The sequence below is a fragment of the Hylobates moloch genome, unplaced genomic scaffold (assembly GCF_009828535.3).
Source record: "Hylobates moloch isolate HMO894 unplaced genomic scaffold, HMol_V3 SCAFFOLD_9, whole genome shotgun sequence".
Taxonomy (NCBI): Eukaryota; Metazoa; Chordata; class Mammalia; order Primates; family Hylobatidae; genus Hylobates; species Hylobates moloch.
This window is the reverse complement of record NW_026652284.1, coordinates 100,579,534-100,593,071: the sequence shown is the minus strand read 5'-3', so window position 1 is coordinate 100,593,071 and position 13,538 is coordinate 100,579,534. Positions and strand designations below refer to the sequence as shown.

Sequence of the window (13,538 nt, the reverse complement as noted above, 5' to 3'; positions counted from 1 at the left end):
GGCAGGGCCTTGCTGTTTTATAGACTTGTTTAAGCTTTGCTGCATAACCAATCCCTTGATGACTTCTACTTCCTAGAAGTCAATCACAAGACTCTGAGAATTCATAAGGAGAAAAAATCGATTTTGAACCCTTGATTTTTAGGGCATGCTTTAAATAATCAGATATTTACACATGATTTTTATTCTACAGTAGAATAAGACAGCAAGTATCGTGAGATCTTTCTTGTGTTGTGGTCAGTAAGTCATAGTAAGATTTAAGCCTCGAGTTTTCTGAAAATAACGATCTGCTCATTTACATTGTACACTTGAAATCAGAAATCTACAAAACAATTCAAGATACAGGTTATTTACAATGTCAGTACAAAATGACTAATGTTCAATTTCTCTTTTATAATGTATTTTTAAAGATCCTATTTTGCCATTAAACTTAAACAGTTATATTTAACTGGTAAATTCTCTCTCACAGACACACACACAGTTTGGGCAATATAACAGAAAATTAAATAACATTAAAATATAGGGAGCATGGCTACTGTGTCTGAAGTTGGTAGCTTCATACTCCGCTTGCCCTGATGTTTTTGCCTTAATGAAAATTCTTCCAAGCCTGTGCAGATCTCAACTCCATGCCTCCTCCAGGGTGAGATTTGGATTTATCTCAGAATTAAAGATGGAATTTTGGACTTAGCCAACAAAGCTTTCTTAGATATTTGCAGGGCTTCCTGGCCTAACTCCCAAACTTTCCTGAGTTAAAATAAATATAACCCCAAGCCAATGAGGTAGCCACTTGGGTTATGTCAGCCCTGGAGGTAGGGGTGCTATTGGGTGACAGTGCTGCACAGCAGAGCTAGGCAAGAGCTGGGTGGGGTTGAGAGAGATAGTTCACCTCTGCTTGGCCTCCGATATTCCTGGAACTGAACAAATTACTGGCAAAGAGAAGGGCCCACACTAGTAACCCTCTGATTAGATTACTGTGATAAAATATATAATCAGTGGGCAGAGCGGAAACGTGCAAAAGTGGTGGGATCTAAGCAAATGGGCACGGAAATACAGTGATATCAAAAAGCTCAAGTAATATGAAGAAATGGGACAGGCGTCATATCAAGTTTGTTCTGATGTAATTTTTGACACAAAGCCCAAGTATAATATCATATCAAACGTCAGAGCAAGCCTGTCCATGTGTGTGTTTGTATTTTGATAAACATCCTAAGAAATAAATGAGAAGACCTTAGGCTAGCCAGAAGGTAACGGATGTGAAATGGATAAGAAGGAAATATTCATTTAAATCTTGCAAGTTAATAAAAATAAACACCATAAATTGTCTTTCTGAGGTAGCTTCTGAAGATGTAGTCTGGTAGCTTTCAAGTGCTGAACACTTGAGAAAAAATCCTACCCACCTGGAGAGATGAGAAAGGAATAGAAGATTTGATCTGGGCAGTCAAGTTAAATTTACATGGGCAAACAGGCAGTTCTTGAACCAATGACACAAAGGAATTTGGCTTTTGTACCATCGATGTAGGGCTCTAGGGTAATCTGTAATGATCTCTTTGACGGGTCAGTGATGGTCATCTGTAAAGCTTATGTGTCTGCACCAAGACAATGCTTTAGAGTTTTCCTTAGTGGTACACTCACGGGAAAAGCAAACTCTCTTTTAGATGAGAGTTTGTTATGGGGAACAACCTCCGTAACCATTATATACTTACTCTGGATGAGCTGTTCGCATACTTGACGTGCCACTGATCTCACCATGGCTTGAGACTGCAGGTCGCCCTGGATGAAAAAAAAGCATACTCCTGACTCAGCTACAAGCCCAGCCACACTACCAGGACTTCCAGGATGTGGATCTGACTTGCCCCATTGTTCCCATCAGGGATCTTTGGCTCCTAGCAACAGGTGGGTTTGACCACCACGGTGCATGCAGAGAAGGGGTAAGCAATTTGATATTCATGGTTCAAGGTTCCTGGGAGTCCTTATTAGATTAACAAGCACAAGTAAGTATTTCTGGTCCCATATTCTAAAAAATTTAATGGTTTTGAAACAAACCCATATATATTTAATGCCTGATTTATAGATCTTTAGAGCTTATAAAATACAGCACTTTGTCGAGCAGTGGCTCATTTAATACTAATAGCAACCCAGAGGAAAGATGTTAAACCCATTTTATAGCTGAATAGCATTAAACACATGGCCCAAGATTTCACAGAGGTAATTGGATGAGCCCAAGGCCACTGCTGTTTCTGCTATAGCCAATGGCACAATTATATTAGCAGCTGCACAATTGCTGAAAGGAGAGAGACGACCCCTAAATTGAGCTGACTTCAGTTTGGGGGCCAGTTCTTTGATTCTGTGCCTGCCATTGTCTTCCTGGGTGTGAACCTTGGAGCATCAAAAAGCCCAGGAGTGCCATGCTGCCACTTGTCACTTGTATAGAGTTTTTACTTTTCTGAAGGCTTTTCACATCTATTATATAACGTTCTCATCAAACCCGCTTTGTAAATTATATGAGGGTGATTCTCTCCATTTTATCCTTAAAGAAATGAGCTCAAGTTCATTGACCTGGATAGTAGCAGATATGCAACTAGAAACTAGCTCTCCTGACTCCCAGCCCACAGGGATTTTATGTCTGGAAAATATGGCCACAGTCTAATGAATTGGGGAAAGGGAGAAACAGAGACTGGTACAATAGCAATGAATAATAACGGTAGTAAATGACGATCCTTTATCAGGCTTATGCAATGGAAGGGGTGCAACCAGCTGGGGCCAGAAAACAGAGCCACAGGATACTTACCCGCTCTCCTCGTTCCCCCTTTGCTCCAGGGACACCCTGTATAAATGGAAAATTGCCAAGTTACTTATGATATTGCACTTAGCTAAGAGTGATAATCATGCATCTTTTCTTATTTTATTAAGACATTTTTCTTAGCACCAGTAATTGTGCAGCAAAAATCATTACACAACAGAAAATAAACAGACAGCACCCAGTATGCACACTAAACATAAAAAGCTCTGTTAAGCATTCTACCCCTTCAGCTTTTTTATGCAGAGACATGATATATTTTGGCCACAAAACTGGAATCGTGCAGCAATAATACTGCTTTGTAACACATATTTTCACTGTGTAGGTCCTTCGCATCTTTCCACCCTAAATGCCACTCTATGTATTGTACTCTACTGAGGATCCTTCATAATTTATTTCACAAATCTCTGCTGAATAGTTAAATTGTTTCAGTTTTTAAAGGAGTATCTCCAAAAGGATAGAAAAGATCGCCTCTCAATTTAGGAGTTCAAGTCAGAGATGAGATTAGTGAAATCCCAGAGCTTCACTCTGATTTCTGTGCAGCACGATGCCACACAATTCTCCCTAATTCTCCCCCATATGAGAGCTCACATTTATGTGAATTCTCAATTGATTTATTATTTTATTATGTGGCTTAGCTACTCTTTGACCCATAAGAAACCTTGCCGTTATTAAAACGCATCTACTTTAAAAATGGCATTTTCAGGATTCCTCCAATGAAATTATACATGCAAAACACGTGTCTTCAGAAGGATTTCATATTTTGTTTCAACTCTGAGGCAATGTTCATTGAACAACATTTTTATAGTCTCGACTAAAAGGAGAGTGAATGGAATTTATTAATGGAATTTGCCACGTTGTCAGACTGTTTCCAGTTGTTATTTCAAACAGGTCCAAGCCAAACTCAGTATCTTCTTCAAAATCTGTAGTCAGTGAACAGTTGCCTAGATTCAAACTTCTGGTTTCATCCCATGGTGTGCAGGTAAACTGGCTCCCCAGAAAAAGAAAATGCCCTGACTTGTAGCGTTTGCTGATTTTGGAGGTGTAAGTGTTTCTATCACAGCTGATTTCAAGCTACAAATGTGCTGTCACTGAAGGTGGAATTGGAAAAGGAAGAGAAATGCATGATTGACTCTCCAGTGCAGATATAAGCAGCCCACCCTGGCTCTATCTCTCTCCTCTCCTCCTTTGCCCTGCCATGTCTATCCAATACACACACACACACACACACACACACACACTCACAAACATACACCACATACACACACACACTCACTCACAAACATACACCCATACACACACGTACACACACCCACACAAACTTTTTTTTTTTTTTTTTTTTGAGACACAGTCTCCCTCTATCTCCCAGACTGGAGTGCAGTGGCACGATCTCAGCTCACTGCAACCTCTGGCTCCCGGGTTCAAGCGATTCTCCTGCCTCAGCCTCCTGAGTAGCTGAGACTACAGGCACACTCCACAACATCTGGCTAATTTTTGTATTTTTAGTAGAGACGGGGTTTCACCATGGTGGCCAGGATGGTTTCAAACTCTTGACCTCAAGTGATCTGCCCACTTCAGCCTCCCAAAGTGCTGGGATTACGGGAGTGAGCCACCGCACCTGGCCACCACTTTTTTTTTTTTTAAACATAATGTTAGAATCTTAGTATTGGGTATATGGGTGTGGTGTTCACTCAAAATTCTTTCAATTTTGTATGTGTTTAAAATTTTTTTATGCTAATACTTTGGAAAGAATGTAGGACATTGGACTTATAAGCCAGGTTAACTCTGAGTTTCTTTGTAAGATGAGGCCATTAAATGAAGTGATCTCTGGGTCCCTTATCAGTCTAACACGTTATTCTCTCATGACATGGTCGTTATTTGTAAGCAGGGAGCACAAGAAACAGAAATTGATGAAAAATACAAAGTCTGGGCTTCCGAGGGAAGGATTCCAACCTCTACAGAGAAAGAAGATCCTCACAATTTTGGCCTCTTATGTGAGTTCCATGAGGCAGTCTGTGTCCAGCTTGTAGACTTCTGTATCCCCAGGTCCTAGGACTGTGCATGAGAGTGGCAAATGTTCAAAAACCATGTGTTAACTGAATGAGTGAATGAATGGCTGAATTTCACTTCAAGTTTGAATGGCAAGCCAATTCGTGCTTCATTTCAACTACCCTGATTGTAAAAAAGACAGAAGATGGCCGGGCACGGTGGCTCATGCCTGTAATCCCAACACTTTGGGAGGATCGCAAAGGCCTTGATCACAAGTCGGGTGGACCACGAGGTCAGGAGTTCAAGACCAGCCTGACCAATATGGTGAAACCCCATCTCTACTAAAAATACAAAAATTAGCCAGGTGTGGTGGTGCGTGCCTGTGGTGGCACGCGCCTGTAGTCCCAGCTACTTGGGAGGTTGAGGCAGGAGAATCGCTTGAACCTGGGAGGCGTTCCATTATAAAATTTTTTTGCAAAAGTAAGATTTATATAGCACACCCCTGCCCCAGCCCAATTTCTTTTTGGAAATAAATGTACTGGCTGTGCCTTCTTCCCTCATTTCTTAGGCTTCACAAATGGACAGATCTCCAAAGAGACATTAATGTTTACTGAAAGGACCAACTGGAGAAAAGAACTACCATCTTACCACTAAATAATCCTTAACGGAAACAGCTTTTCAAGTGTTAGAGGCAAAACAAAAAAATCAGCAAATAATAAATATTCCATATTTTAATACTTTAAGACACTCTAAATACCGGTGGCTAATACGTAGGCTGCTTTACCATGTTCCAAGCACTGTCCTTGTTCTTAGCATGTTAACTCAGTTAACCCTTATAACAGCTCTGCAGGATTAATTCATTTAATTCTTGTAACACTCCTTTAAGATTAACTTATTTAGTGCTTACAATACTCCTATAAGATTAACTTATTTAGTGCTTATAATACTCCTATAATATTAACTTATTTAGTGCTTATAATACTCCCATGATTAACTTATTTAGTGCTTATAATACTCCTATAAGATTAACTCATTTATTCTTTATAACAACCCTATATTATTCCTATTTTCCAGATATGGAAAATGAGGCACTAAGAGGTCTTGTCTCTTGCTCAAGGCCAGGCAATAAGGAAGTGAAAAAACCAGGGACCTGAACCCAAACTGTGGGCTCCAGAATCCATGCCCATCCCGAGTACCCTCTACCGCTCTGTTGAAAGAGAACGCTGCTCAGCAATTCTGCCAGCTCGTGTCTTCTATTCTAGGGAAGATAATATTTTCCCAATTAAAATAAAGCAAAACAAGCAAACATACCATGCCTAAAGACTAACTCTAGTAATTCAGAATTAGGTTGCAACTTGAGTCATTTTTTTTTAAATCTATTTTATCTTGAATAATTTTATTTCTGCACCAATACATTTTTTGACAATTTTCTTGCTATTCTTGCTATCATTTATTAAACTGGCTTGTTTGAAAATGTCTCAAATCTAGAGAACACAGTTATAGTGCAAACCTGATTGACATGGTAAATGGAGAGCATCAGCTGTTGGCACCTTTTGGTATGTAGGGATGGATGTGTTTAATTGGGCTTGAAATTCCTCAGACTCAGTCTCATGATGCTGGTTATTAAGTAGCCAAAGGATGCAGCTAGGCAGTCTCAGTGAAAGATCTTTTTAATGAAATATCTGTATGGCAAGAAATTATTTTTTATTCCAACTTCTCTGACATCGTTCCTTTGATTTTTACAAAGTAAAACAAAAACAAAATAAAAATTCCTGAGCAAGTGAAGGCCCATAACTCCACCAAAGTATGCTTTGAAGGAAAACACATATTCCCTGCAGATGTAGGCAGGAAAAAGTGGCACACTTTCCTTTAATTTCAGGAGCACTCGAAATGTAAAGAAAAGAAAATACAGTAGCTGCATTCATAGATTCACCGAATTTTAGTGCTGGAAGGAAGAGGAATGATCTTGTGGTTCAAGTCCCACATATTAAAAATGTCTGTTAAACAAAGTCAAAACATCTTAGGCTGGCTTGAAACGTCTTCCATGACCTGACCCCTAATCTACAAGAATAGTCTTCTAATATGCCTCTAATATGCCTCTGAACATCAGCCTAACTAGAATATAAATGTACCTTCTTTTTTTCTTTTTTCTTTCTTTCTTTTTTCTTTTTTTTTTTGAGACAGAGTCTTGCTTTGTCGCCCAGGCTGGAGTGCAGTGGTATGATCTCGGCTCACTGCAACCTCCGCCTCCCGGGTTTAAGCGATTCTCGTGTCTCAGCTTCCTGAGTAGCTGGGATTACAAGCACCCACCCCCACGCCCAGCTAATTTTTGTATTTCTTTTTTAGTAGAGACCAGGTTTCACCATGTTGGCCAGGGTGGTCTCAAACTCCTTACCTCAAGTGATTCACCTGCCTTGGCCTCCCAAAGTGCTGGGATTACAGGCATGAGCCACCCCACCCGGCCTTCTTTTTTTCTTTTAATAAATACATATTAAGTACTCTCTATGTGTTAGACACTGAGCTGAGGTCTAGGACTCTACACAAGAATATGATAGAATTTCTGTCCTTAAGGAACTAACCTTTTAGTGGAGAGACAAACATCAATAGTTGAAATGCAGTATCTAACAGCCTGAGAAGGGACGGGTGGCCTTACACAGGAGATGTGCAGCCTTAAAGAAGGATTTGCCAGGAGCTTACCAAGTGGTGAAAAAGAATGCAGCCCGGTAAGGCAAAAGAGCAACCCAAAGAGCATCCTGTAGGTTGTTAGCATCCCCAAAGACGAATGTGTGAAATGGTATGGCAGGTATTTCAGGAACTTTAAATAATGTGTGACTGAACTCCAAGTGAAGGGAGGATGGTAATCCAAGTTGGAAAGGAAAGCGGGGGCCCATCCTAAAGGGCCATGAGCTCTCTGCTGAACAATTGGGCTCCTTCCTCCAGGGGTAGGGAAGAGATTCAAGCCAGACAGTGACACGTGGGAGTTGCACTGAAAGATGTTCTGGCAGCTGGGGAATGGACTAGACCAGGGCTAAAGCAGAGGCCGGGGGGCCAGTGAGAGCCTCTTGGGATAGTCTTTGTAAGCAGCAAGCAGGGCCTGAAATAAAACTGCGGTGGTTGTGATGGAACTGGAGAAAGAATTGAAAAATATTAAAATGTACAGAGACAGGGGTGCTCTGTGTTTGCCTTATGTTTTTCTGTAACTGCCACCTAAGTGATGCAATCTTTCTGTCTTTGTGGGTGGGGTTCCTACCCATATTCTAAGATCTCATCAAAATGCTCCTGAAGCCACTACTCCCAGGTCTCAGCTTAGGGGTCTCTCTCTTAATGGAGCTTTCAGAGCAACTTCCTTGTCTTTGCCTTGAGGCATTTCACACTTTCTGCCCTTTATTACAGCTTCTTATATAAAAACATCACTCTCTCTGGATTTCTCAAGAGTATGGAAAAATGTCTTGAGATCTTTTGTATCCCTCATGACCCCTCCCCACCATGTAATCTTATATGTATTGTGCTCATTCCCTAAATATTTTAAATGAATGAATTAGGAAACTGACCTTCTGAAAGGCTAGATGATTTGTGCAACTGATGTGGCTTACACAGCTACTTCGAGTCATGTCAGGGCTACATCAAGAATCCAGGTATCTTGACTTCTAATGCAATGCTCTTTCAATGATGTAACCCTGGACCTGTCTACCTGGCTGAACACATGGCCCCAGCAGTAAGCAGCTCCTTCTTTCGTGTGCTTTATCACTCTCTAACAACTGCAGAGGAGGAACCGTACCTAAGCCAATGCTTAAAACTTAGATAGGAATTAGGACCTCAGCAGCCGCAATGTACATTCTGCCCTAGGGAGCCGGCAGCTGAAGGCAGAGTGCGCAAAAGCAAGCGTTTCTGGCACCCACTGTAGGAAACATGTTGCTATTTTCAGCGGTGCAGCCTGTCCCTCTTGGTCCCTTTCCCTCATGCCTTTCTTGACAGACATCCATGGGAAATCAATCAAGGCCTTAACACCATGACACGGAGCCTGCTGTCACAGTCATGCCAGTCTGGCAGCCAGCAAGCATCTGGGAGCCAGTGGGCCCAAAAAAGTCTGGGCTGGACAGTTCAGAGAGCAACTTGCTTTTGAGAGGAAATCCCCAAGCCAACTGTGGTATTCCTACCCGATGCTTATAGGCCAAATGGTTTCTGCCTCTGATCAAAGCACCAATGGCACAAGGGCCCCTCCTGCTGCTATCAAGGGCCCCTTTCTGCTGATTTATAACAAAAATAACATTATGAACAAGTGTTTTATTTGTGGGAAAATTTTATTGGTATTTATGTAGATACTCCACTTAGACTCTAATCCAGAGCCACCAAAGGCCAGATGGGTGAGCAGAGTGCTATCATAGTAACTCAATGATTCCAGGTCTCACTCTAGCTCTCCACGCTCCATGTCAATTCTCCCAAAGTTCTCAGAGCCTGCATTTCTTTCCTTCCCTCTTCCCCATTCCCTCCCTCTTGGGTCAGGATCAGTCTATACCTTGCTTTTCCCTAACCTGGGTTAGGAGAAACTAGTTTTAGGAGATGCCTGTAAGAATAAGAACCTCATGCACAAATACATTTATTGTCTAACTAAATTAAACTAGCTTTGGGTGTTTTCTAATTTCACTTCGGGATGCCTCAAAGCCTTTCATGTCCTAAAACTTCCCATGAATTTCTGAGAAACAGATTAGGCATGCAGTTTCTGTGCACGTGGCTTACACAACTAGTTAGGGTCATGTCAGGGCCACTTCTTTGACCAGGACCCCTTGCTGTCTGGCACTGTGGATATATTCTAAAACTCTGGTTCCCAGGAGCACATTCTGGGAAGCAGACTGAAGCCAAATACCAGACAGTATGTTTTTAAGTTTCTTTTCTGGTATGAAACAGCTTAGAATCAAACGAATAGATAAGCTTGCAGTGAAAGAATGAAGACAGGTGTGTGTGTGCGTATGTGTGTGTATGTGTGTATGCATGCATTTTTTCATGTGCTCACACATGTGGGTTTCAGTGTATGTTTCTAGGTGCAGGATCATACTTGGCAACATGTTTTTGAATTAAAAAAAAGATGAGTGAAGATAAAGCAATCAGATTTTCTTCTGTGACCCATTACTAGGTTGATATAAAAAGAAGAGATCTAAAAGTATTTTGAATGACATTGTAGTTGGAATAAAGATACAGCTGTATAAAGTGATTACTAAGGATAGCATTTATTTGGATGTGCAAATTAGGATGTGTTTGCTAAAATCAAGATGCATTTTTTATGTGCATACCCTGTATGGGTTTGTGTACCTACATATGTCTCACATGAATCATGGCCCAGAAAAAGATTCTGAAGATGAAATAATTTTATTAAAATGAGTTTCAAGAATAAGAGGAACAAGACTGTCTGGGTTTCTGGAGGAAGAGAGGCCACTTTCTGAATCAGAACCAATATTTCTGTTACATCTTGTTTACTATGGTAGGCAGAAAAAAAGGCCCCTCAAAACTTCTTTGCCCTAATCCCCAGAACCTGTGAATATGTTACTTTATGGGAATTTGCAAATGTGACTTAGTTAAGGATTTGGGAATTACCTAGGGAGATTATCTATGATTATCCAGGTGGCCTGAATGTAATCACAGAGGTCCTGAAAAGAATCTTTCCTGGCTGTGGTCAGAGAGAAGTGACTACGGCAGAAAAAGGCCAGAGAGATGCAACATTGCTGGCTTTGAAGATGCAGGTGGACCATGAGCAAGGACTATGGGAGGCCTTTAGCAGCTAGAAAAGGCCAGGAAAGAGATCCTCTCCTCTAGCCTCCAGAAAGGAAATACCGACCCCTTCCCTTTAACTCAGTGAGATCTGCGCCAGACTTCTGACCTGCGGAACTGTAAGATAACAAATTTGTGTTGTTTTAAGCCACTGAGATTGTGGCAATTTGTTAAGTGGTAACAGGAATCTAATTCACTGGATGCTTCCATCCTCATCCATTGGATTTAACTGCTCCACACATTCTTAGTGTGTTTGCAGTCGTACAGGTCTTCACATTTTTCAATGCTTCAGTTTATGGATGCAGACTTAGCAATTCACAGATAAATATCAGAATGCTGACTAACATCTAAACCTAGAAGGAACAACTTGCATGTCACCAGAAGATGCCAAGCATGTCTCCAGAGGCCATGTAATACAATGACCTCATTTTACAGATGAAGAAACAGGCCCAGATGTGTTCATTTGTTTTTCTTCCACCTTATCCCTTCCTCTCCCATTGATCACATTTAAACACCAATCTAAGAGAGTAGAAGTACAAAAATCAGAGGTGAAGAGTTCTGTTCATTATGTTTTCACTTATAACACCTCTCACTTATGTGTGAGTGTGTGTTTTAGTGGGAAATTCTGTCTTATAGAATTTAGAAGAGAAAAATCTAATCTCACGTTCATTAAACCTAAAATTTCCCAAGCTTTGTATTTTTCCCTTTGGGAACCCTGCTTGATTAACACATAGCTGTTGTACCCAATCTCTGGAGAGATGATATTGAGTTTGCTTAGCCAAATACAGAATAGCAAGCAATAGAAACATATAAGCAAAAGCATGACAGATTATTCCCTTTTAGGACCATTTATCTTTAGCCATGACATATGCACAATCTGATCTTCATCTTTATCCTAGAAGCTTTTCCGATTTCCTTTACGAATTTCCATAGAGTCCAGTGCTGAATAAACATTTCTGACTAAAAGAAAGCCTGGTAAATTTAAACACATAAATAAACGTGATGACTGAGCATACATTCTGAGCGGCTACTGCTGCATACTCACGGGTGGTCCCAGGGCGCCTTGCGGTCCCATGCTTCCTGTGATCCCTGGGACTCCAGGGGCACCAGGAATGCCCTAGAAGAGAGGTAGGAAAATGGAACAAAGTTAGGAATCACACATTCTCATCAATGACAGCCAACTTTTAAGAAAGAGTAACAAATACACACCATGATAGCTTCCCTCCCCCTCATCACCAGGACCTCATTCCTGTTCCCAATTCCCAAAAATGGAGGGAAGACTTTTTTTTAGTCTCCTCACTATACAACAGGTGTGGTTCTTTCAAATTCAAGCCTTACTTGTGATTTAATAAAAGCTAAGTCAATGCAGGTGATCTTCTGGCAAAATGGCTCAGAGATAGAATAATTGGGAAGTATGGATACATTATCTTTCTAAAAAGTTTTAGGGAGAGTTCTCTACCAAGGGATGAGTTGTTACACTATAGTAAAGATGGCTGCTGAGTAAAAGATCTGGCAAAAGAAAACCTCTCAAAAGAAATGAAGTGCTTTAAAACAGCGTATGTCCCAGTAGTTTCTGGAAAGGCTTACTATTGGCCCTGGTGGTCCTGGAGGTCCCGAGGATCCATCCTTTCCTGGAAGGCCCTGGCGAAAAGAAACACAGTGTGTCAGCTAAGCAGTTGCTTTATATGGCTTTCAGAATGGGCTCATTTAATTCCTTTTCATGTTCGGGGGTCAAGTCCTGCTGCTTGCTCTGGACTACCAAGGATTCACTGCCTTTAAACTCTTCATGGAAATTGTTTTTGGCAAGGTTTTGTGACTGTTGGCTCCATTAAATTGTCCAGTGCAAGAATTTTAGGTGTAAGAAATGCCACTTACAAACTTAAATGGGAACTTGCTTCCAAAAAGTGCTTTTACTAAACTAAGCCTAACAAATGGGAAGAGGATCCATTATTGGTCATTAAGGACCAGATGAAAAGATGAATTAGTGTCTTTCATGACATAAGAGAGTCTTGGGCAGGGAATCTCTATCAGAGGGATCTGTCTTTCATTAGGAGTACTACAGTATCTGAAAGTCTGCAACTTCAGGAGTAAGCGGAAGGAGATTTGGGAGGATTTCCTGTGGCAATGATTGAGCTTTGACTACTGGGCAGATTTACTGAGTGTCATCGTGGGCTTACAAATGAGCACGTGTTTGCTCCTCATTCCCTGGTGGAAGGATTTAAGGCAGAAAGCAAGTGATGTTCTTTATAAAAACATCTTCCTAAATTATAGAATATATATGTATGTGTGTTATTTTTATGTTAAGTGTTAAAAAAACTATAAGAGTTGGGATGACTTACTCCTAAATGTTTATAGCTCTTAATTGTGAATGGTGGCCTTTCCAAAGCAGTTAATTTGAGAGAATCTTCAATCTGAATTTTATCATATTCATAAAATTTCATAAAACTTTTTCCAAACACCACCTGTTACTACAGGGAGAAACTTAATTTTCACCACGGAATTGGTGTCCCAATGGAGTAATTATTTTCCATCTCAAACCAACTCAAACTTCTCCTGGCATCTTTGCAGACTCTCCCAATTCCCTTTCTGACATTCTTGCCACTTGTCCAGTGAGCTGTCTTTTCCACTTATTTTACCATGAAAATCCATCCTTTTTTTTTTTTTTTTGAGACGGAGTTTCGCTCTTGTTGCCCACACTGGAGTGCAATGGCGTGATCTCGGCTCATCGCAACCTCCCCCTCCCAGGTTCAAGTGATTCTCCTGTCTCAGCCTCCGAAGTAGCTGGGATGACAGGCATGCGCCACCATGCCCGGCTAATTTTGTATTTTTAGTGGAGATGGGGTTTCTCCATGTTGGTCAGACTCGTCTCGAACTCCCGACCTCAGGTGATCTGCTTGCCTTGGTCTCCCAAAGTGCTGGGATTACAGGCATGAGCCACCACGCCCGACAGAAAATCCATCTTTTAGGTCTGTCCAGACTCACATTATGTCTC

The 13,538-nt window shown here is 41.0% G+C and overlaps 1 protein-coding gene across 1 annotated transcript in view; it reads right to left on the bottom strand.

The window, feature by feature from the left end:
• COL14A1 (collagen type XIV alpha 1 chain) overlaps positions 1 to 13,538 on the bottom strand; it is a 314,618-nt gene that overhangs the window by 24,568 nt on the left and 276,512 nt on the right. The window contains exons 38-41 of the mRNA XM_058443680.1: positions 12,134 to 12,187; positions 11,592 to 11,663; positions 2,786 to 2,821; positions 1,701 to 1,767 (exon numbers count right to left, since the gene is read on the bottom strand). Coding sequence (XP_058299663.1) covers positions 1,701 to 1,767; positions 2,786 to 2,821; positions 11,592 to 11,663; positions 12,134 to 12,187 — 229 coding nt within the window. The remainder of the gene's footprint in view (positions 1 to 1,700; positions 1,768 to 2,785; positions 2,822 to 11,591; positions 11,664 to 12,133; positions 12,188 to 13,538) is intronic.